This window comes from Physeter macrocephalus, chromosome 11 (assembly GCF_002837175.3).
Source record: "Physeter macrocephalus isolate SW-GA chromosome 11, ASM283717v5, whole genome shotgun sequence".
Taxonomy (NCBI): Eukaryota; Metazoa; Chordata; class Mammalia; order Artiodactyla; family Physeteridae; genus Physeter; species Physeter macrocephalus.
Window position 1 is genome coordinate 18,283,405 of NC_041224.1, and position 21,432 is coordinate 18,304,836.

At 42.8% G+C, this 21,432-nt stretch overlaps 1 protein-coding gene across 3 annotated transcripts in view; it reads right to left on the reverse strand.

Moving 5' to 3' along the window:
• Positions 1–11,728: 11,728 nt before the first annotated feature.
• Positions 11,729–21,432, reverse strand: part of BMI1 (BMI1 proto-oncogene, polycomb ring finger) — a 15,483-nt gene continuing 5,779 nt past the window's right edge. For 2 of the 3 annotated variants that reach the window (XM_055087791.1, XM_024129699.2), the window contains 9 exons: positions 16,690–16,820; positions 16,253–16,349; positions 15,589–15,644; positions 15,450–15,500; positions 15,182–15,290; positions 15,056–15,101; positions 14,528–14,626; positions 14,078–14,158; positions 11,729–13,983 (listed from right to left, as the gene is read on the reverse strand). In XM_055087791.1, coding sequence (XP_054943766.1) covers positions 13,654–13,983; positions 14,078–14,158; positions 14,528–14,626; positions 15,056–15,101; positions 15,182–15,290; positions 15,450–15,500; positions 15,589–15,644; positions 16,253–16,349; positions 16,690–16,820 — 1,000 coding nt within the window. In that variant the 3' untranslated portion in view covers positions 11,729–13,653. Of the gene's footprint in view, positions 13,984–14,077; positions 14,159–14,527; positions 14,627–15,055; positions 15,102–15,181; positions 15,291–15,449; positions 15,501–15,588; positions 15,645–16,252; positions 16,350–16,689; positions 16,821–21,177; positions 21,292–21,432 lie in introns of those variants that run through there. The other variant, XM_007118721.4, reaches the window with a different exon arrangement.

Consider the following 21,432-nt stretch of genomic DNA (forward strand, 5'->3'; position numbering starts at 1 on the left):
AATTTCAAAATCATTTTTGCATTTATCTTTTTATGAAAATGAGACTCAAAAAAGACAACATTATAAAGCCAGTTTAAAAATTCTGTTTCTCTTTAAAAATCTGCTCTGGGAATTCAGAAAAACCCATTATCATGGGAATATATTCTGCACATGCCTAAAAGAAATTTTACTAATTTTAACAGACATGTTTTCTTTTCATTCAGCTTCTAGAAGAAATTTAAAAGTTAAAGCTTTATATGTTCTAAGTAGATATTAATATCCACATTTTAAAAACTGCTGTTGAATGAATCAAGTGTATATATATTCCTCTCCCAAGCCAAAAACATTTAATATCAGTGTGTGCCAGACACTACTACTAACAGAATGTGCTTGTCTTCTAGGACATGAAACCTAGTGGGAGATCGACATCTAAAGAAAGTTTAATTCATTAAATAAGCATATACTGCAGCCTGCCCTGTTTTAAGGGCTATTATTGCACTCAGCAGTGTAAGTGCCTTGGGAACAAAGAAGAGGGACTTAGGATAACCTAGGGGAAGAAGTGAGAATATCTAAAACATCACTTAACTAATAAAAGGTGTCTTGTTTTTAAGAAAAATTAGCTGACTTTTACCTAGATATGAAATCTCCTTCCCTCCTCCCCCAAAGAATTAAAACATAATGGTGTATTTAAATATGCATTCATTTGGCAACTGCACGTAATTATGCAAGTCATAAGAATACAATAATCATTTTGCCAACATCAAATCTAAAGTTAATAATACATACTTGAATGAAAAATAAAGGGATTACATACCCCATAACCAAGTTAGTGGACTCAAAATATTACCTATAATGATGAAAGCAAACATATGACATCCTAAATGTTGCTCTGCTCCTCTTCTGAGTAAAAGCCTCAGGAGTTTACATTTGGGTTTTAGCAGACCAACCGGTTGTGCCATCAAGTTTGTCAGCAGAGCAGAAAAAACTCGGACACTTCCATCCAGAAAGAGAAGATTAACATTTCTATGCTGATGTTGTGTTTGTGTCTTGTTTCCTATTCTTTGCTTTTCAAGCCAACTCCTTATATTTTAGACTTTAAAGTTTCTACGTTTCCTTGTGTTAAGGCCAATAGAATGTTTAAATGACAGTGATTTTGCTGGCCCCAAAGTTCTAAAGATACGCATGTACATGACTTCCTTTTCATGGAAATAATTCAGTGGATGCATAGATTGAACTCATCCTTTCCACTTCCAAAGTAAACCGTGATTAGGGGGATTCCACACACGAGTAAGTTCACTTCCAAAGCCACCATATAGCACAAAGTGATGATACTAAAAATTGATGATTCTAATGTCTGAAATACAGCAGAACATTTTCGAAGGCAATGGGACATGCATAAAGACCAATTTATTGCTGCTTGGTGTGCGTTATGGGAATATCTTCTTTTTAAAGACTTATGTGAGTATTCCTTTAAGACTGTACCCAAACCCCGCACCACCAGATACCCTCTAGGCACCCTGCCATAGAAGTCTGTCAGCCACTCCTTCTCAGCGCTCCCCTAGGCCCCCCACCCCTTTAAAATCTTGGCCTTGTTGGACTTCTCTGAGGCAAGGTCGGTGCTATTCCTTTCCCACGTTTTTATTAGTACAGGACGCAAGAGACAAAAGATGGAAGGTGCCACATAGGAAAAAAAACCCGGAGCCCACCAAGCGCGCATCTAGGCCAAGACCCACGAGGACGCGGCTCACGCATCCCCCATGTGCGGGTCCCGCCAGGGCTGCGCTGCGACCCCGCCCGCCGCAAGCGGAAGGTTCTGGGCCGACGCCGCGAAGCTAGACGTAGGCGGGTCTCCGCGCGCGCAATGGGCACGGGGTCCCCGGCTCGACGGCGCTGGCCTCGGGCAGGCAACTGCGTTCAATGTGGATGGGGTGTCGGGGCCCCAGGAAAAGGGAAGAACGCGATGCTCCTCCGATGTCCTCGGCTTTTCCTTTAGGCCAGTTTCTCAAACTCCAGCGGGCACCTCCGCGGACTCCGCGCAGTTCTCACCGGGGAGGGGGCGCGGGAATCTGTTGGGGTTGGGGTCAGGCCCTCGTTCGAATCAAAAACCCGCTAGGCCCCCGCCGTGGGTCGCTGGGCTGGGCCGAAAAGGGGGCGCGAGGGCGGCAGCGCCGGGAGCGCCGGCGGGAGGAAGAGGCGGGGGCGCGCGGCCCGAGGGGTAGAGTGCGGAAGCGTGGCGCAGGCTACGCGCGGGCGGCCCCCCTCCAACGGGGCCTCCGGGGGCGGCCGCGGGCCTGCGGGTGTGAGCGAGGGGGGAGGTCCCAGCTTCGGCTTGCTCGTAGCCCTGTGGGCCGCCGGCCTGGGGATCAGGAGGGAAGGGGCCGCAGATGCCGCAAGCCGGCGTCTGCTGGGGGTGGGTAGCAAGATGAAGAAGGCCTCTGTCCTTTCGCTTTGCTTCCCCCGGCCAGGCCTCCAGCAAGCACCGCACCGCCGCGCGGGCTCTAGCGGACGGGTCCCGGCCCGAGCCTCCCCGCGGCGCGGCTGACCCGTGGGCCCGGGAATGGTGTGGCCAACTCGCAGGGGCGAGCCCGCAGCGGGCGGAAGCTGGAACTCCGGGAGCAAAGGCCCCGCAGCGTTGCGCAGCCAGAAAAGCTCGCAGCGGCCGCTCCATTCGGCCCTGCTTCCCCTGACTTGCTCCTCCCGGGACTTAAAAAAAGAGAGCCCCGTTGGCGGGGGAGGGGGATCAGACTCTCTTGGCCGGGAGTGGGGTGTGGGAATCCTACGCCACCTTACATCAGCCAGCTCCCTACACCCCGGCGGCGCAGGCCGGATCCCAAAGGCTGAGTGAGGAGCCCAAAGCTTACTTTAAAAAAAGGAAAGAAAAAAGCTGCATGTCACTGCGCATGTGCGAGCCTCGTGGTTTTGGTTTTTTTTTTTTTTTTTTTTTTAATTTTTGACGTCATTTCGCTACATCAAATCTCAAGCCAAAACTTCTTGCTCATTGATTACTCTGAAAAATAATTGACTGTATGCTCTGACCCCTAGGAAATACTGCAAAAGTACAGAGAGACGGTGTTCAAGGTTTCTGCCTCCACAAAAATAGCACAGGCTATCTATCCGCCCTGCACGTCGGTTCCCCCCACAGATTATCAGAGCCGAGAGAGAGCTGCGCTGAAACGTAGGCTAGACTTGGAAGACTCAGTGGCACAGCTTCCCATTTTTTAAGTGGAGATAACTTGCGCTATGATTTGCATCCTCCTTAGTCCAAGTAAGCTATACAACACAACTCCTGCCTTTTTTTTTTTTTTTTTTTTTTGGTATTTGGTATTCTGAGGAAACATCTGAATATTGCTAAAGCTGAACTACTTTACGTCCTACTCGTGTTATCTCATATTTATTTTTTAAAGCGAAGAATAAAGGTTTTCATATGGACAACATAAAAGATTAATGACTACCAATATGAAGAAAATACTAATGCCTTTCCCATTAATAAGACAGGAAAGGAATAGTAAAGAAATGCTTTTTATTCTAGGGGTGCTTTTTATTTTCCCGGTGAAATAATACGTAATTGCTTATCATTTTGATTATAAGTCAAGGGTAAAGGTCTTGGAAGTTTACAGATAAAATTAGGTGTATACAAGTAATGTCAGTATATTTATGGTCAAATCCCAGAGAACCAAGCTTACTAACAAACTTTTGGCTTAAAGATTGCCTTGCAATACTAAGGACACCAAATAGGGACAATTAAGATAGAGACTTCTTGTAGCACAACTGGATAGAAAAACCTTGATTTTTTTTTAATATGATGCTTATGCATAATGCTTTAAACGTATGGCAAACATCTAAGACTGATACCAATTAAGATATCAGTTATCTTTCTTGGAAAGTGTATTCTCAGAACCCATTGCAGACCATGATAATATAATAGACTTGGTTGCACTAAGGTCTGTCTTTAAGTTTAGAAAGCCTATACGAATTGTGTATATTAAGTTCATGAAAAAGGATTTCCTTAAGCCTATTTTAAAGGTTGCTTATATCATTCTGTTGTAAACTTACTTTATTCTAAAGAATTTCCTTAGAAGTGGTCTCTAAAGTGATAATTTTAATTGGTGAATAATTTGAGCAGGATGATTATTTAGTAAAAGTGAGTGGAGTCCTTCAGATCTCGTAACCTCTTTCTCATTAGAAAATGATGGCATAGTTTGAAGAGAACCCAAATGAATATATTTTAAGATAATTGTCATGAGGCATATTTAGAAAGAAACAGCTGGTAAACACATTTTCCCAAGCTTACCCTGACTGACTTCTTCAGTTACACTAGAAAACAAACTGTAATATATCATGTTCAAAGGAAAAACACTCTTCTGAGTTAATTACTGGTAACATTAATTTTCTGATTCATGAACAGCTAGATGCTTTCTAAACAGCACTCCATTTTCCCATATCATTTATACTTAAGTATTTTGGATGAGTGTTTATTGAACTTAGAAGTCTTGTTCAGAAGGTTGGAAAGGAGTCAAAAATTGCATGGTAAGATTCTATAGAAATGTAACCAATTCCAGTAAAAAGTCCTCTGTATGGAAGTACATTATGGAAATGACGTGGTTGTCAGACCTAATTGCTTGGCTTTTGAGTCCTTAGAAGAAATTCTACAGCCTTAGGGGTGTAGACTCAAAAGCAGCAGCATTTCTGGTTTCAGTTTAAATAAAACAATGAAATCCATCATTATTCAAGTCAATAGCGATAATTCACATGAATATGAATGCACTTTGATCTTATCCTTCAATTCATTGAAAGACACAGTCGTAATGAAAAAGGGAGATGATCTCTTTAACTTGGTCCAAAGCAAGTTGTTGGAGCTTTTCTTTCCTGAAAGACCATAGAAAGGAACTTTTAACTAAAGCCTTGCTTTCGTGTTTTTCAGGTGGAGGTGGGGAGTGTTGGGCAAGCTACAGGTCATTATGTTGCCCCCAGGAACCAAGTAGTGCTAACTTTCTTCTTTGAAGTAAACTGTCTTATTTAGTGAACTTGACGTTTTGTGAAGCTTAAAGGTGAGCCCCTTTCATAACATCATACCTAAGAAGCATTTTAGGAGGCATGTTGATTTGAGTTTACCATCAGATATGATTAAGACATATTAACTATTTTCAGTATGTTTTAAAGATTAAATAGGATATTTCAAGCTGCATTGTCTTAGATTTGCAGTATCCAATAGTAGCTCCTTAAGAGTTCCTGTTGAACTGTGAAGACAGTTAACACCCTGCCTGTGCTGTATGAAAGTCACTTTAAAATATCATCTTATGCCTATTTAACCAATTTCCAGACACCTTTGGTGGGAAAATAACAAAGTTACAAGTTCTTATTCTTAGAATTCTGGAAACGTCTGTCAGATATTTTTTAGTACAGTCACCACATTCGAAATATAATTAGGTAAAAATATGCACGAATGAGGATATCTGATTAGTGCCACTGGCTTGGAAAATCTTTACCTTTTCATTGAGTTCATTAAAGATATCCAAGCTTTATAGTAGTTATTAATAAGTTTTATTTCTCATAAGGGTTGTTTAACTTCTGGAATCCTCTGGAAATTCAACAAATATTTGTTGAGTTATATTAAAGGGACTCCGGAGCATACAAAGATAAATAAGACAGGTGCTTGTCCTCAAGGAGCTTTAAACTTAAAAATTTCAGCACATCTGTGATTTACATTAAATGTCAATCTAGGAAGAACACTCCAGTAACTCAATAGCTGTTTAAAACCGGGTCAGTTGTTAAGAGCGATGAAATTTGGCAATGTATGTATTTCCCGGGGTTATCCTACTAGCTAATCAAAATATTTTGGTGGATACTTTGAAGATTTTTCTTCAATAAAAACTTGTTTAAAACATTAACCAGAGTTCTGTTAAAAATTAAATCAACGTCCTGGAGCCACAGACATTAGAAAAGGCAGAAAGATTCCTAAGGGTTAATGTCAATCATTTTCTTTTTGCATCCCCACTGCTGAGGTCTGGTGTGGTTCATCACATGAGATGAGGGAGAAAAAAGTGCTCCATCCACTTATGTATAAGAACAAGTATCTGGAGGTAATGTTTGAGCTACACAAGCAGTTATATTATGAATTTCATGCAAAATATTCGTGGTAGACAAAGAAGGGAAGACTAGCGTTTGCCTGTGGTTAAAACCCAGAGGAAAGCCACCTTTACCAAGGGCAGACACAACCCTAAGCTCTTTGTGTCGATGTTACTAGAGAGGGAGTGGGCATCTTGACTTCCTTACCACCATCCTTATTGCTGATATCTAGAAAAGCTTTTTAATGGACTGGCCATTGACAAAGAATTTCGGCTCAAGTTGGAGACGAGAGCACCTGGGGCTGGGACGAAGCCGAGCGCCGGGATCTCGGGGGCTCAGGTGCCTGCGTGGCAGCGTGCGCTTGGAGCCTATTTATCTATTGTCTGCCATGGGGGCAGGGCCGAGCCGGGGGAACTAGCTTTTGAGTGGAGCTGAGGGTCTTGGAGGATGAGGACCCGGAGGGGTGGGGGCGAGATATGTCAACGAGGGCAACCCCTAGAGTTCTAAATGCTAGACACCGAGATGTACGAAGCGGCGGCGGTACCCGCGGCTGCAGCCCTGGCTGCAAATCGCCGTCGTGTGGTTGCTACTGGCAACCGAGCCTCTGCTGAGCGCGCAGCCCCGCAGCCCCTGGAAGGAAGGTGGCGAGGGGAAGCGGCGGCGCCGCGGCCGCCCCGGCTCGGCCGCCCGCAGGGCTCGCGTTCCCGCCCGTGCCCCGCGGTCCCTTCGGGCTGTGACCACTGCTTTTCGGCACGTAGGGCCCCGAAAGGCTCTCGGGTTGGGGGTGTCGCTGCCTCGGGAGCGTCAAATTACTGGCGTCCTCCGCGAATGCAACATGGCAGCTCTGGCTCAAAGACTGGGCTCTTTCAGTCCGCCGGGGAGGCGGGGGCTGCGGACTCCGCTGCGCGCCTGCCGCCTCCCTTCCCGGCCGCGAGTCGGCCCTCCTGGCGCCCCCGCCTCCGAGCCGGGCCCAGCCAAGGGCAGCCGCGCGCGCCGACTCGCCTTGGGCTCGCCCCTCGGCCCTTTGTTCTCCACTCGATAGGCACCTCGCGCTTCGGGGGCTTTTAATGGAGACCGTGGAAGACAGGGTGACCCCGAGTGGGACGCCGACGTCCTGGCCCTCCCCAGAGGTGTGTAGCTCCCCGGGTCTCCCGAGGGCTCCGGAGCGAGCTGAAAGCGCGGGTCCGGGATGCTAACCCGACACTACCCGAGGAGCCGCGTCTCGTCGGGTGGGTCCCTTTCCGCCAGGCCTGGCCCGCCTTTCTCCTCCTTGCTTCCGAGAGGTGTGAGGCGGGAGGCCAGGGCTGGCACGCGACCCCCGCAAAAAAACAATGCCCGTCACCGCCCCAAGGAAATGAGATTTTCCGCAGGGGAGAGGAAAGCTGCGGGCTCGCAATCTGGGAAAAACGGGGAGAAAAACACCCGTTAGTCCTGCGCTGAGCTCCACCCCGCATCACACTAGCCCTTGGGCGCGGGTGGAGCCCAGTGCAGCCCCGAGGTCCCCGCCCCGGGTCGAGGGGGAGCCGAGACGCGGCGCCCTCCACCGCGAGTGGGGGAGGGGTCGGTGCTCCGGGGAAGGGGGGAGGCCAGGGGGAAATTTGCATTTTTAAAAACGGCGGTTCCGAAACGACCTTGCCACGTAGACAAGCCAGTTGTGACGTTGAGCACAACGTGCTACTGAAATGCCGAAATCCGCCACCAAATGGCGGCTCCTGCAGTCTGCCGCGCCGATAAAGAGGACTCGCCGGGCGTCGCCCATTTTAGGCCGCTTTCATTTCTCTGCTGTTACCCCGGTCCCCCTCCCCAAGCCGTCCTTTCCTCTCCCCGTTTTTGGGCGCACGTGGGACTCCTGGGTCAGAGAAGCGTTTCTGCCCCGGGGATCAGGCAGGGGCGGACTCCGCTGGAAACCGCTGCGTCCCGGCGGCTTTCAGAGGCGATATCCCAACCTCCGACCGCCCGATCCTCTGCCCCGCCGGGGTCTCAATGGCGCCGGAGTGCGAGAGCACCGGACCTTCCAGGTTCGCCCTGCCCGGAGACCCAGGCTACGCATTTGGGTCCCAAGGTGTGGTCCTTTGCCCAGATCTTAAGATTCCTATCGCGCAGCCACCCCTTCCTCGACACTGTCACCTGGTCAGGTTTTCTTCCCAGGGGATTAGAGCCCGTTCTACCCATTAAACAAGTTCATCTGGAGGACCCTTCGGGAAGGCTGAAGCTCAACTTTCGGGAACACTCAAATGGCAGTTTTATATTTTGTTAATAATTTGTCTTACAGTCTTTCCAACAAAACCCTAAACTCCAAGGACACCTTGTTATTGAAGGAGAAAGGGCACAGGATTTGAAGCAGCCGGAGGGAGGAGGGCAAAGCGAGGCGATAATCTGGAATGGCCCCGCAAGGAATCGCTTCTGAGGGCTTTGCAGGCGACGCCGCCGCCTCCCGGGACGTGGGACACCTTCCTACCCGCGCTGAGCCCGCGGCCCAGGGGCCGGTTGCCGCGCCTCGGTGTCCCGCCCGGTGGAGAGGCCTTCGGCAGGACGGGGGCCGCCTTGTGAGATCACGCGCACCCGGCTGTCGCCGCCGCTCGCCACCGGGTCCGGCCTTGGAGACACAACTTCGTTTCCCCGCCTCCCCAGCCTGCCGAGGCCTGGGAATCTCGCTTTCAAAATTGGCGGGATCCGAGTCCGCCGAGCCGAGGGTGGCGCGCGGCGCACGCGCAAAATGGCCTCCCGGTGCCCCGCGGCCTGGGCTCGAGCGTTGGGCCGGGCCGAACCCCGCGGCGCAATCGGGGGCGGAGGTCTGGGCTGTCGCTCTTTGCGGTTCTCGGAGAGCTGCTAGTTAAAAAATAAAAGAGGGAGAAGGGCCGTTTTCTCTGTAACCGGTCCTTTTGGTAAAGGCTCCCTAATCGGGAAGGCAGCGCTGCCGGGAAACGAAGGTCATTTTCTCCAGCTGGGCGTTCTGTGCCCTTTCCACCGGGCACCCGAACATAGGAAGCTTTTCTTTCTCTTTTTTTTTGAGCCGTTGCTCTTTCCACCCTAATTACCCTCGCCCCCGCTTTATCTTGCAAGCCGCGCACAGCGCTCCTGTCTTCGGCTTTCTTTGAATATTTCCACTTGTGGGGGCACTTAGATCTAAGACTGGAGCTCCTGGACGGGCTTCGCTGTCTCCAGTAACTTCTTTATCCATCTCTGTAACGTTCTCATTCCTTCCATCCCAACTTTCGGCGCGTTTCCCAAGTACCCTAGTCCGCAGCCTTCCGAGAGTCTGTTGGGTTCTAGCTAACTTAGAAGGACAGAGTCGAAGAGCGCCGAATCCGCACGGAACTTGAAATCACGTTCACTTTGAAGTTTGGAGTTGATGACCACCCAACAATCAGAGCAAGAAGTAACTTTTTTTTTTTAATGTAGGTGACTCTGAGGGAACATCACTTGCTATTTTGGGAAATTCCCTTCTAATAGCCTCTGGAAGGGATATTTTAAGAAAACAGAAGAATGGGGGTAATTTAACTCATCCATTGGAAGTTTTATTGAGTGCTTACTATTCATTTAGGGGGTTAAATGAGACTTCGGGTGAGTTTTCCACAGGCACTTGAACTTCTTCAGAAAACTCATAAGGATCCTGGAGTAGCCTTTCCAGTGATAAATGACTGTTGATGTCGTCGACTTGATGAAGACAAAAAGTTGATGGTGAAGTCTTCATGTGAGACCTCTAGAAATTGCACACTCAGAAAAAGAAACTGGTGCAAATAAAGGAAATCCGTTTCAAGAACCAAAAGAAGAAAAAACGTTAAAAAAAAAATTAAGTGCGGAAACAGGAAACACTCGACTGTGTAAACATTTTCGGAGACTTTCATAATCAAAACTGGGCGATCTTGAGATTTGTAAGGAGATGGACAGGCTTCGCGGTGGTATTTCCCAAGTCTGATCTACTGGGAGGCTCTAATATGTGATACTTTCTCTTCCTCGTAAAGAACCTATCTATCTGAATTCTGTGGTCCCAGTTTAATTCAAGGTTTTATTTTGGAGGAATCCGGATTTTTTTAAAGCGACCTTAGAAATAATCACCTGTTGTACTGTTCATTTTTTACTTGACGAAACATCCTCAAGCGAAGTGACCTTATCTAACCCAAAAGCCTTATGTTGGAGCTGCGTTCTGTGCTCTTTGAAACTTAGAAGTCTTAAAGGTATTTACTTTTTTTTTAAGCGTCCTTTAAAATGTAATTTCATCAAGACCTTTTGTTTTGGATAAAAGGTGAGTAAAACTGTATGGAAGAAACAATCATTGTAGTTCAAAATAACATGGAGCCTCCATTTCATGGAGCACCAAACTGAATCAGAATTTCCAACTGTCATTCCAGGGTAATGTCAGAAAGAAAAGATACATCTTTAAAACCTTTAAAATATAAAGAGAAATGAACAAAAATAACACTTCCTTCACCTCAGGATTCTAAAGGAGGCTAGGTTCCATGTGCAAATTGTTTCTAAAATTAAAATCCCATCTCCTCCAAAGATTACCATAAGCTATTTTTCAAAAACAAACATTTTCATTTCTTCTTGGCCAGTGCAAGTAGGATTTCACATGGATTCCTTTTACATTGCTATTAAGGTTTCATAACAAAACTTTTTGATAGGCCTATACAACGAGTGTACGGAAAGACTTCACAAATGAACTGCAACTCCAATATTGAGAAAAGAATAAGAGGAAAGGATGAAGGAAAGCCCCTATCAGCTTACTCTGCCTGTTGCATTGTACCTCCAAAGGACCTAACATTTGCACATATGGATAAGGAAACAAAGCAATATGGTTGGTAGGTTAAGTCAACTGAAGGGCAACTTTTTTTTTCAACTCAGAGCAATTAACGGCCGGCAATTTTAAAAGCAAAAAGGTACTTGTAAAGTGGTATGCATGTGTAAAGCAAGATAGATCACTATTTATACAACAACAACCAGCCTCATTCTTTTTTTGCATTTAAGCTAAAATCTGTGAAATCAATTTAGGCATTTTCTGTGGAATATTTTTAGCTCTAACTTAGTGGTATAGAATCCCAGAATACTGTTCAGAAGCAAAAGCCAAACTTAAAGCCGACTTTTCACGCACCCTGCCTTGACTGCTAAGAGTTACAAAGTTAGCAGCTTTGATACGGGTTTTTGTAACATTGAAATTTTAAGTGGTAGTTTAGCAAAAGTTTTAAAGCCTAATTGTCAAACCCGTGATGGCTGCTTATAGAATACAAAACATTATACTCTCTTCTGTTTTATTAAAAGACAAATTTTAACTGAAATAGCCTTTAAAGCTTAAGCAATTTTCAAATCGAGTAGGGGGGAAATTCCTCTTTCAAACAAAATAAATGGACATGTTTTCAAATATGGTGAAATAGTGTTAGGTAAGCCATAAATGCAATATCTGATATTTTACTAAGTAATTTCAAAAATAAGTCCATAAAAAGGTTGAGATGTAAAATCTTTGAGTTCTGTGTTGATCCTATGACTTGGTTTCATAGAAGTCAAATGACAATCCACTAGCACTTTAAGTTTTTAGCCATTGAAAAATATTTTTGCATTTTTTATACAGTCATATCCAAAGTAAAAACATCACTTGAAACTTCCATTAACTTTTTTTCTTGTCTTAGATAACATCATGAACAACTTGAGAAGAAAAGCCTAGAAAAATGAGTTAAATTCACCAAAATTGGCAAACATGGGTAACTTTTACTTCAAAGATTGTAGAGTAAATAAACAGATACATCTTTCAATTGGGCTTTCAAGCAATTATACAACAAAGCATGTACTCTCAGCAACATCACTAAGACAGCAATGGATGTTCTTCGGCTTTTACCTGTTGTAATCCACAATAGGGTTTCCAAAACTTCTGCACATTGTGCTTTTCATATCAAATTTTTATTAAAGTCTTAGCTATTTTCTAAATGAATATCCTTTTTATTGGATTTTTTCCAATTACAAATGAAATTTAATTTTACATCTATCATTAGAAACAACACTTACAATGGGACTGTACAAATTTAGGTCAAAATAAAAATATATGTATTTTGTGGTTTCATAAAACTTCATTTACTGTATCTTTAAAGAAGCAGAAGTAACAGCAATATACGTAAAAGTAATGATTTAATGACTATAAGCAAGACAGAGCAATAGAATTGTGCTTCTTTTGCAGACGGGGGACAATGAAATGTTTAACTACAATTTCCCCATACAAACATGAAACAATATTCATAGAGAATAAACACCCTCACAAATAACTGATGGGTGATGAACAAGTTCGACCAAAGCAAAACACAAACTGAAAATTGTTGGGGATATTCATACTTTAAATTCAACATGCTCACTCTCTTTAAAAACTAATACCTGTAGAAGCTCACAATAATTTGCTTCTACTTCCAGACGTTACAGAGGGCATATTCCACTGTTTGTAACTGTAAAAGCAATTCTTATATTTGAAATTTCCACTATGCCACATATTAAAATAATTTTAGATAAAATGCCTTCTTCCAGCAATTTGCTGGTTTATTTAAAATATGTTTTAGAATTACAGCGATCAATATGCATTTTAAAAACACATTAATTCCATCATAAGCAATGGGAAATGAAGAAAGCATTTCCAATATTCTTAGTGAAAAGTTTTTCTTTAATGCAACTATTAAGTTTAAAAGTAAACAGGTATTACTAGAGAAAAGTCAGTATTACGATATGCCAATCGCTTCCAATGGAACAAAATTTAGAATTAGATATTCACATTAAAAATATTCTATGGTGATAAGGCTCAGACATAGGTATCTGCAAAGGTCGAACCAGTTGGGAGAATTTTAACAACCATCTCTGAATGCATGAAACACAATATTTTCTTTATAGTATTTATAAATATATCATACAATACTGTTTCCTGTTATGTCGTATACCAATATGGCATTGTACAATAAGCATAATGCCATCTGATTCATACAAAAGCGAATCATTTAAACAAGTCAGTAAAATAAACGGTAGTACCCGCTTTTAGGCTTACAGATTGTAAAACTGAAGTTTACTTTTCTTTGATCGGTTTCGCGCAGCAACAGAGAAGTAAAAATCAAACAGGAATCAAAATGGCTAAATATGCAAGAAATTGTTATTCACAGTGACATGGCTACATAGAATGCATTATTCTATGCATATTCTTTCCATTTGTTGAATTTCAAGATAAAAAGCACTTGTTTTCTACAGGTTCACAAAACAGCATAGTAACAAGAACAATCAGGGAGGATGTAATGTAGGCGTTTAGTTGAGATTAACAAACTATGGCCCAATGTTTATATCCACTGCAGAAGATTTTCAAATCCAAACAATGGTTACAGAAACCATTTCACATCTGTCCTAACACACAGTAAAACATCTTGCCTGCTTTCTCAGAAACCAATTCTTTCGAGAAATAATCTTTCTTTTCAATTAACGTCCATATGAATATCACATCTAGTCCATCTTTTATAGCCAAATTTAACGTCACTACAAAAGAAAGCAAATTGGACGATAGTCACAGGTATTAGCATCTATAAAGCTGTAATGGCATGAAGATATCTATATAAATCAGGGGGTTAAAATTTTTTTCCTCAACAGTCTCAGGTATCAACCAGATGAAGTTGCTGACGACCCATTTACTGATGATTTTCGAGGTCTATTGGCAAAGGAAGATTGGTGGTTACCGCTGGGGCTGCTGCTGGTTCCATTCATGGTGCTGGAAATGTGAGGAAACTGAGGATGAGGAGACTGGACTGGAGTGCCGGGGCTGGGCAAACAAGAAGAGGTGGAGGGAATACCTCCTGCTGGGCTGTTGGCCTTGTCACTCCCAGAGTCACTTTCCAGTTCTCCAGCGTTTGTCAGTCCATCTCTCTGATGACTGATCTTCATTCTTTTACAAGTAGGTCGAACTCTGTATTTCAAAGGAAGCGGACCATTCTATAAAGTTAAGAGGAAAAAAAAAAAAAATCAGTCTTAGATCTCTAAGTACAGTCTATCAAAATAACCTGCGAGCATCAGGTACGCTACTTACCCTTCTCCAGGTATAAATGTAGGCAATATCCATTAGTGTATAGTAATCCTTTAAAGGTTCCTCTTCATACATGACATCAATCTGTTGAAAAACAACACTTCAATTATTAAGCATCACAAAGAATGATGGTAAATCTAGATTTTTTTGGCCATCTAAATAGAATCCAAAAATGCTTTTAAAAAACATTTTCTCCAAACATTTGGACAAAGAAAGAATCCCTCTGGAAACTTCAAATGAGGGAAAACATTTCCTGAAATTATTAAGGGATTTTTTTTCACAGAATAAAACAGAATCCATACCAAATATTTTAAGAGCTATTTCCAAATAAAGTACTAAATGAAAAAAACATTTCCGTTGCTTTTTGGGGTTTAGAATCCAAGAAGAAAAATGTCACTGAAATTTTTTTTAAAAAGATTTACATAAAATGCATGAAGACTATAAAGTAGATACCTGGAAAGTATTAGGTATGTCCATTTTACTTCTGAGAAACTTTCTTAGGTGCATCACAGTCATTGCTGCTGGGCATCGTAAATATCTTTTATCATTCACCTAAGAGCATATTTAAGAAAAATAATTTTTTAAAATTCCTAACTTTAAGATTTTTTTTTAAGTCAAAAAAACAGATAAATGTCTGAGTATGATAAAAGGTACGAATACCAAAGCTGAGATTTGACTAAGTTCTCAGCTATACTTTGAATTTGCTATTATTATAAATACTAAATGAACAGATTCCTTCAGTACATCAAAGCATTAAACATTAATTACTGAAAATATTTTGTAAGATAGTAATCATATATAAGATAAATTCTATCTAGTAACTATTGACTATAGATCACTCTTAAACATCAAACATGATGATTTTCTTCTATTTGATAGCAACATCTGACCCTAGGATATCCTAAAGGGCAACATACACCCTCATAAAATCTAGAATCCAAACAATGCATCTTCTATGTGTTTTTGTATCATGGAACATACCTCCTCCTTAGATTTCTCCTTGTCTTTATTTACTTTCCGATCCAATCTAAGAAACAGATAATTTATTAGGCAAACAATGTATCTAATAAATATATTAGCATAAAACACATTTCCTAAAGAATTTACCTGTTCTGGTCAAAGAATTCAATGGATAAACTTATTATTTCATCATCAGTTATAATTCTCTTATCTTCATCTGCAACTTCTCCTCTATCTTCATTAGAGCCATTGGCAGCTATAAAGACATTTATAAATTCAATTTTTAAGAATTAAATATTTAATTAAATATTATACATATAGAAGAATGGAATTGGTATTTTAAGCTTAATTTTAATAAATTACTGGATAAGTTCTCCCTCCAAATAAAATGTCTTTCCCCCTCTAAAGAGTTTACCATCAGCTGAAGGATGAGCTGCATAAAAATCCCTTCTTCTCTTCATTTCATCTAAAGAGAAGGAAAAAAAAAGACTTAAACATAGCAGGTAAAACTGATAACTACTTTTTAAAAATTCATTTTTAAGCAAGTTACTCACTTTTGAAAAGCCCTGGAACTAATTTGTATACAATATCTTGAAGAGTTTTATCTGACCTGAAAAAGAACAAATTAGAAAATAAACTATCAACTAATATGGCAAAAACTAAAAATGTTCATTAAGTTTTTAAACATTCTTTGTTTTCTCTGTTATAGTATTTTACTTGATTGTAACACGGTTATAACTACATCAACATGATAATTATGAGGATAAAACTTCTTTATGTAGTAGCACTGGTTTTAAATTAGTAGAAGAATACTCTATTTTATATTCACTAATAAATTCTTCACATTTCACTAAGTCAAGAAAAGTGTGCCTTCCAAATTACTGAATTAGCTAATATGAAAGAGAACAAAGAGGAGAGAATGGAAGCAGTTTAAACACATGCACCCTTGCCTGTCACAAGGTCAATAAAGCAATGCAAAAATGGAGAACTAATTCCATTTTTAAAAATGATTTTAAAAAATCTTAAAATCCCTCGAATAATATTGAACTCTGTTTAGTCATCATTAAAATGGCCAAGAAATTAAGGGCTATCCACCTCCACAAAGTACACGCATTAGACGGGGACTGAAGGGTAAATTTTGTGTGAAAAAATAAACACTAAATTCAATAATTAATGCAATTCCAGTAACAATTACAATGTTTTTAAACATTTTCCTACCTTATATTCAGTAGTGGTCTGGTCTTGTGAACTTGGACATCACAGATAGGACAATACTTGCTGGTCTCCAGGTAACGCACAATACACGTTTTACAGACTAGAAATAACACAAATTTTTTTAAGTTCAGGAAGTAGATGCTAAGCAATAAAATTAGTGTCAGAAATAGAGAACTAGTAGTAACAAAATGGTAAATACCAAAAGGTATTTCTAATTAAATAAACTCAGTTCATATCCTGAGAACACTTATACAATTTATATTTATACAATGTTTTATTAAATATGCATTAACAAAAACTCACTAAATGCAACAGCAGAAAACAACTTCTTCATTTTGTACCAACATTCTCAAGGACAGTGGGAATTGTTAGTTTTCAAATTTCAGGACAAGATGTTAAATATACACGACACAAAAAAAGGTCTAAAACTGTGTACTTACAGGAATGTAGACATTCTATTATGGTTGTGGCATCAATGAAGTACCCTCCACAAAGCACACACATTAGGTGGGGATTTAGCTCAGTGATCTTGATTCTGGTTGTTCGATGCATTTCTGCTTGATAAAAGATCCTGCAAGACAAAGAAATATTGGCCATAATTCACAGAAAGAGAATCGAGAGTATCTCCAACTCCCAGTAACTATATGCTCTGAAATGCTGAAAGAGTTCATAAAACTCGCTTAACACTGTGCAGCTGGACTGTCCCAACGTCTTCTACAGAAGGAATTCACTGATCAGACCTCAATCAATTCTACTGAAAAGGTGAAAAAGGATCCAAGAAAAGTAATCTCTGGTCCCTCAGGTCAATCCAGGAGGGAGAAGAAAAGGTCTGGGGTGGGGGCTGGGAGCTGAGAGCATTCGGGTCTCTTTCTTCCATTTGTCCTCCAGCCCAGCAGCCCCACGGCTGCTGCAAACGCTACACGCTCCCCGCAAATATTTACCAACCGCTAGGGCTTGTTCCAGGACTCCAAATTTAGGGTAAAACTTCCTTATGGATCTTCGATCGAAAATCCAGGAGCATGCCCTGGCTTCCCAGGTTTCTGGTTGTTTTAAGCGGTTCCGGCAACCAGAACCTGGCACGTTTTGACGCGATACAAAGGGAAAGCAAATTCTGCTCTATCTGCATCCCTGGCATTTCCGGAGCTGGGTGCTGGGGCCGCAGGAGAAGCACCTCGAGTCGGCCTCGGGCTGGGGCCTGAGCGCGCGGACGCCCGGGGGCCGGGGGGCCGGGATGCGGAGGGGCGGATCCGGCGGCGCCCTGGGCTCAGTCTCGCTCCGGATTCGGAACTCGCCTCTGTCGGGGTTTCCATAGCAACTTACACTTACACTTGGCATCCGGCCACCGCTGCAACTCCGCGCGGAGCCGGGTCGAGCCCGTAGCTTCGGCGGGCGTGCGGGGCGGCCGGGCGGCGGCAGCGGCGGGCGCGGGGGAGGGGCCGGCACGGCGCGGGGGCGGGGCCGCGCGGGGGCGGGGTGGGGTGCGGGCGCGCAGCGCGGGGGTGGGGCGGCCCCACGAGGCCCGTGGCGCTGGGGAGCAGGATCCTGGCCCGAGGCGACCCGGCAGACAGCCTGGGGGACCCCGGAGCGTGCAGTGGTAAAGGAAAATGCAAACCGCACTCCGGCCATTTCGGACACTCTTGGGGGCCTCTTTCCACGTCGACTCGGCGCGAAGAGCTTCTTTCTGATCTTGACTCTTTCGGTCTCTCCTATTAGCAATCACTAGGTCAAAAATTTCATGAAGGGATCTTTTGAGAATTGCCAACTGTGCACTTAGCCCGAAACCGTCAGGGCTCAAATTGCAGAGATGTTTATTGAACTGAAACTCTTTAAAGCTTTCTTCTCTAATAGGAAGTTCTCCTGTAGATTAGGATGAGCGATACAAAGTTTTGGAAAGGCTGAAAACTGAAATCTGTTTCATAGCAGACGAGGAGTGGGCAAAGCCTTGGGTTTTACCTGAGCTATGCTGGATAGAGGCAAGAAAAACTACCTGAATCGACGACAGTGACAATAAGTAAAGAACCATGTGACCAGCCCATTCCCAACGCTAAATCAACACCTTGTCAACCCAGAGCACCGAGAGCAGAGAAAAACAAATGTCATTTTCTCAGCCTCACCTCCATGCAAACCCCACACAATGAAATGCTATTCCCAACAGATATCGTATGTTACAGAAAAGTCACGGTGGGGAACTGTCAGCAACAATACAACAGCGGACAATCAGGGAAGTCAATTACTTCGTGCAGTATGCTTGAAAAATGCATTTCTTACTCCCACTTCATTCATTTCAGAATCTGAAATAAGACTAAGCTTCCAGACTTATCTGAAGCACATTCTCAAAGCTGCCTTGAATAGAAATCTAGGAACTTGTGAAACTTGAAGATGCATCTGAGGTTTTAATTCTCAGGGATTTTTAATGCAGAAGAGGGAAATACTAATCAACACAGCTCAATGGCTGAAACTAAAAGTTTTAGAGTACTAAAAAAAAAAAAACCACACCAAAAAAACAAAAAAAACGGTAAAAACCAAACAAAGCCTCTTTTATGAAAAGTGACCACAGTGGCAACCAGTGACTTCAACCAGAAAACGTCATGTGTGACTCCTCAGTTATCTTTGGATGACTTGTTTAGAGGAATATTGTCAACATATTGTTAATATAAATCTAAGTGGGATTACAGAGGAGTTGTGGATGGAGCAGTGTCCCTAAAGAGTAGCAATATTTAATTCTCTTGTACTTGGTGATTAAAGACAAGCCTTCTTGGTTCTCAAAGAAAACTCTCCTTATAAAACAGCAGGACCTTTACTAGAAAGATAGTTAGCAAGGTGATACTTCTGTCCCCTTGCAAAAGCACATCACACTAATGCCACCGATCATGAAGTTCAGGAAGGGGCATCAATAAAAACAGCTGCCTTTATTTCTCCTCTACTTTACATAAAATCAACACCAGACAAACACAAATATCAACACACAGAACAATCAGACCTCAGTGAAAGGTTATCTGCTGGTTGGCTTTGAACGTTTTAGTCTCATGTACTTGACCAAAACTCTTTCAAATTCATCTTAAGTCTTAATTCACACAACTCCTCTACTTCAAGTCACAAGAATTTGACCACAACCCTATAACCATTTATAATGCTAGTAAATACCACTTTGTTACTTGTATAAGAATCAGTTCTTTATGTTTTTATACCACTTGAAAGTACTGGGAACCTAATGAAGACTTCCAAAACATCTGACATGCTTGATAAGGTTTCAGAAACAATCTCTTGCACCTTAGAAAGGAAAACCTTCTAGGTTCCACCACAGAAACTTCCAGTTAAGCAAGCAAAAATGCACCAAACATACAATGGAAAAAATACTCAATACTTTAAACTTGCCATTATAACATACTCAGTTGGGGCTGTCACTTTAGTTGGAGGCCTAACACCAGTAATGTCAAAATGAAGGAAAACAGAAGCAAGTTCTTATGTTAACAATCAGCTTGACTATTGCAATCCAACAAATGTAAATGAACTCCATAACCCCAGTTGGGGGTCCCAGCCCAATACAAGTATGGGTAAAGTTGGGGTTAACTTGACTTCTAGGGAGAATTTTACCTTTTGGGGCACTTAATGCACACCCAAGAACTTGATGGTAGAACATTAATGGATTTTTCAAGTACAACTAAATGCTCACTTTTCTTACAGAAGCGTGTGTATATGTGTGTGTATACGTACACACATGCATACACAGTGACTTATGGCTTTAAAGATACTCGGTGTAAATGTACACAAGTAGGTTATTTCAAACACCTTTGCACTTTGGCGCAGATGTATGGGAATGAACTCAAATATTAAAAAAAAATATGTTTGCCCACAAAATCAAACTCTAAGGGATTCTACTTAAAATAAAACTCAAATGTTAATATAGTATCATAAGTTAGCATACACTGTTAACAATTGGCATCCTTAAGTTTCAGGACTGTAGCGTGGTATATAATATGTTTCCACAACTTGGGGGTTAAGCTTCCTATAAAATATAGGTTGAACTACTCATAACATTCTAGGCATCACCAACCTACACTTGGATTTGAATAAATATGCCCAGAATTTTGCCTACTTTAAGGGAAGGGGTTAATACATGCTTGTATTTCAAATACTGAACCGTGACCACTAAGCCCACTAAATCCTTTTATTGCAATTGGGAATGATCAAAGTGTCTATACTTGTTTACTTCCAATTATTAACTGTAAATCTCTGGGAAAAAGATCATGCTATATGGCTGTCAAACCCAAAAGACTGCGTAAACATATGCCATCAACTTTTTAGTGCTCGTTTTCCAAAGCATCTCCTCACCACATGACCTAAGCTGACATTTAGCAAAACCTGTAAAACGTTGTGGACTGAAGTCATGGTTCTAAGTGCATCCCATACTAGAGGTTGAGAGAAAAACTGTAGTCTCTGAGAGAGAAAAAAACAAAAAGAGGAAAAAAGAAAGAAAGGAAACCTCTTGCAAGACTAACGTCCACTCACCACCACCACTCCAAAAAAAGCTCCAAATTTGAAATGCCCACTTCCCAGTGGGCACGTCCCAAGTAATGTTTGCAGAACTTATCCAAGACTCCCAACAAATAACACCTTGAAAACTTTACCATTTTAAACACAAACGCAGGAGACCTTGGAAACAACTGGGAACCGCCATCTTACAAGCCATCCAATTTCTCACAAGTGTCCCTCCAACTTAAGTTAATAACATTTTTGTTCGGGCTCTCACCAGCCTAACATCCACCTTGGCGGGATCGCTGCCCCCCACGCAACCCGTCCCTATAAAATGGGGGCGTTCTCTGGCTGTTTAAACCCCTCCAAAGCCCTTTCTTCGGGAGAGGAGGGAAGCCACTTGACCCAAGCAGCTCCCGATTTCAGGCACCCATCCCCGTTTCATCAAAATCTACCTCTCAACAAAAGGCGCCGTGGCCGGGAGAGCCGCAGAAGCTGCAAATAGAAGTGCTCTTCTCGGGGGCCATGTGCGTCGCGAGGGTGTAGAGGGGCGCTCGGGGGAGAAAGGAACTAAAACGTGGGGCCGCGCGCGGCGCGTCCGGGCTGGAGCGGGCGGCGGCTGGAGCGGCGCCGAGGCCGGCTGGCGGCGGCGGCGGCGCGGGCTGCGGGTCGGTCCCGGCGCCGCGGGAGTCGGCGGGCGGCGGCGGGCG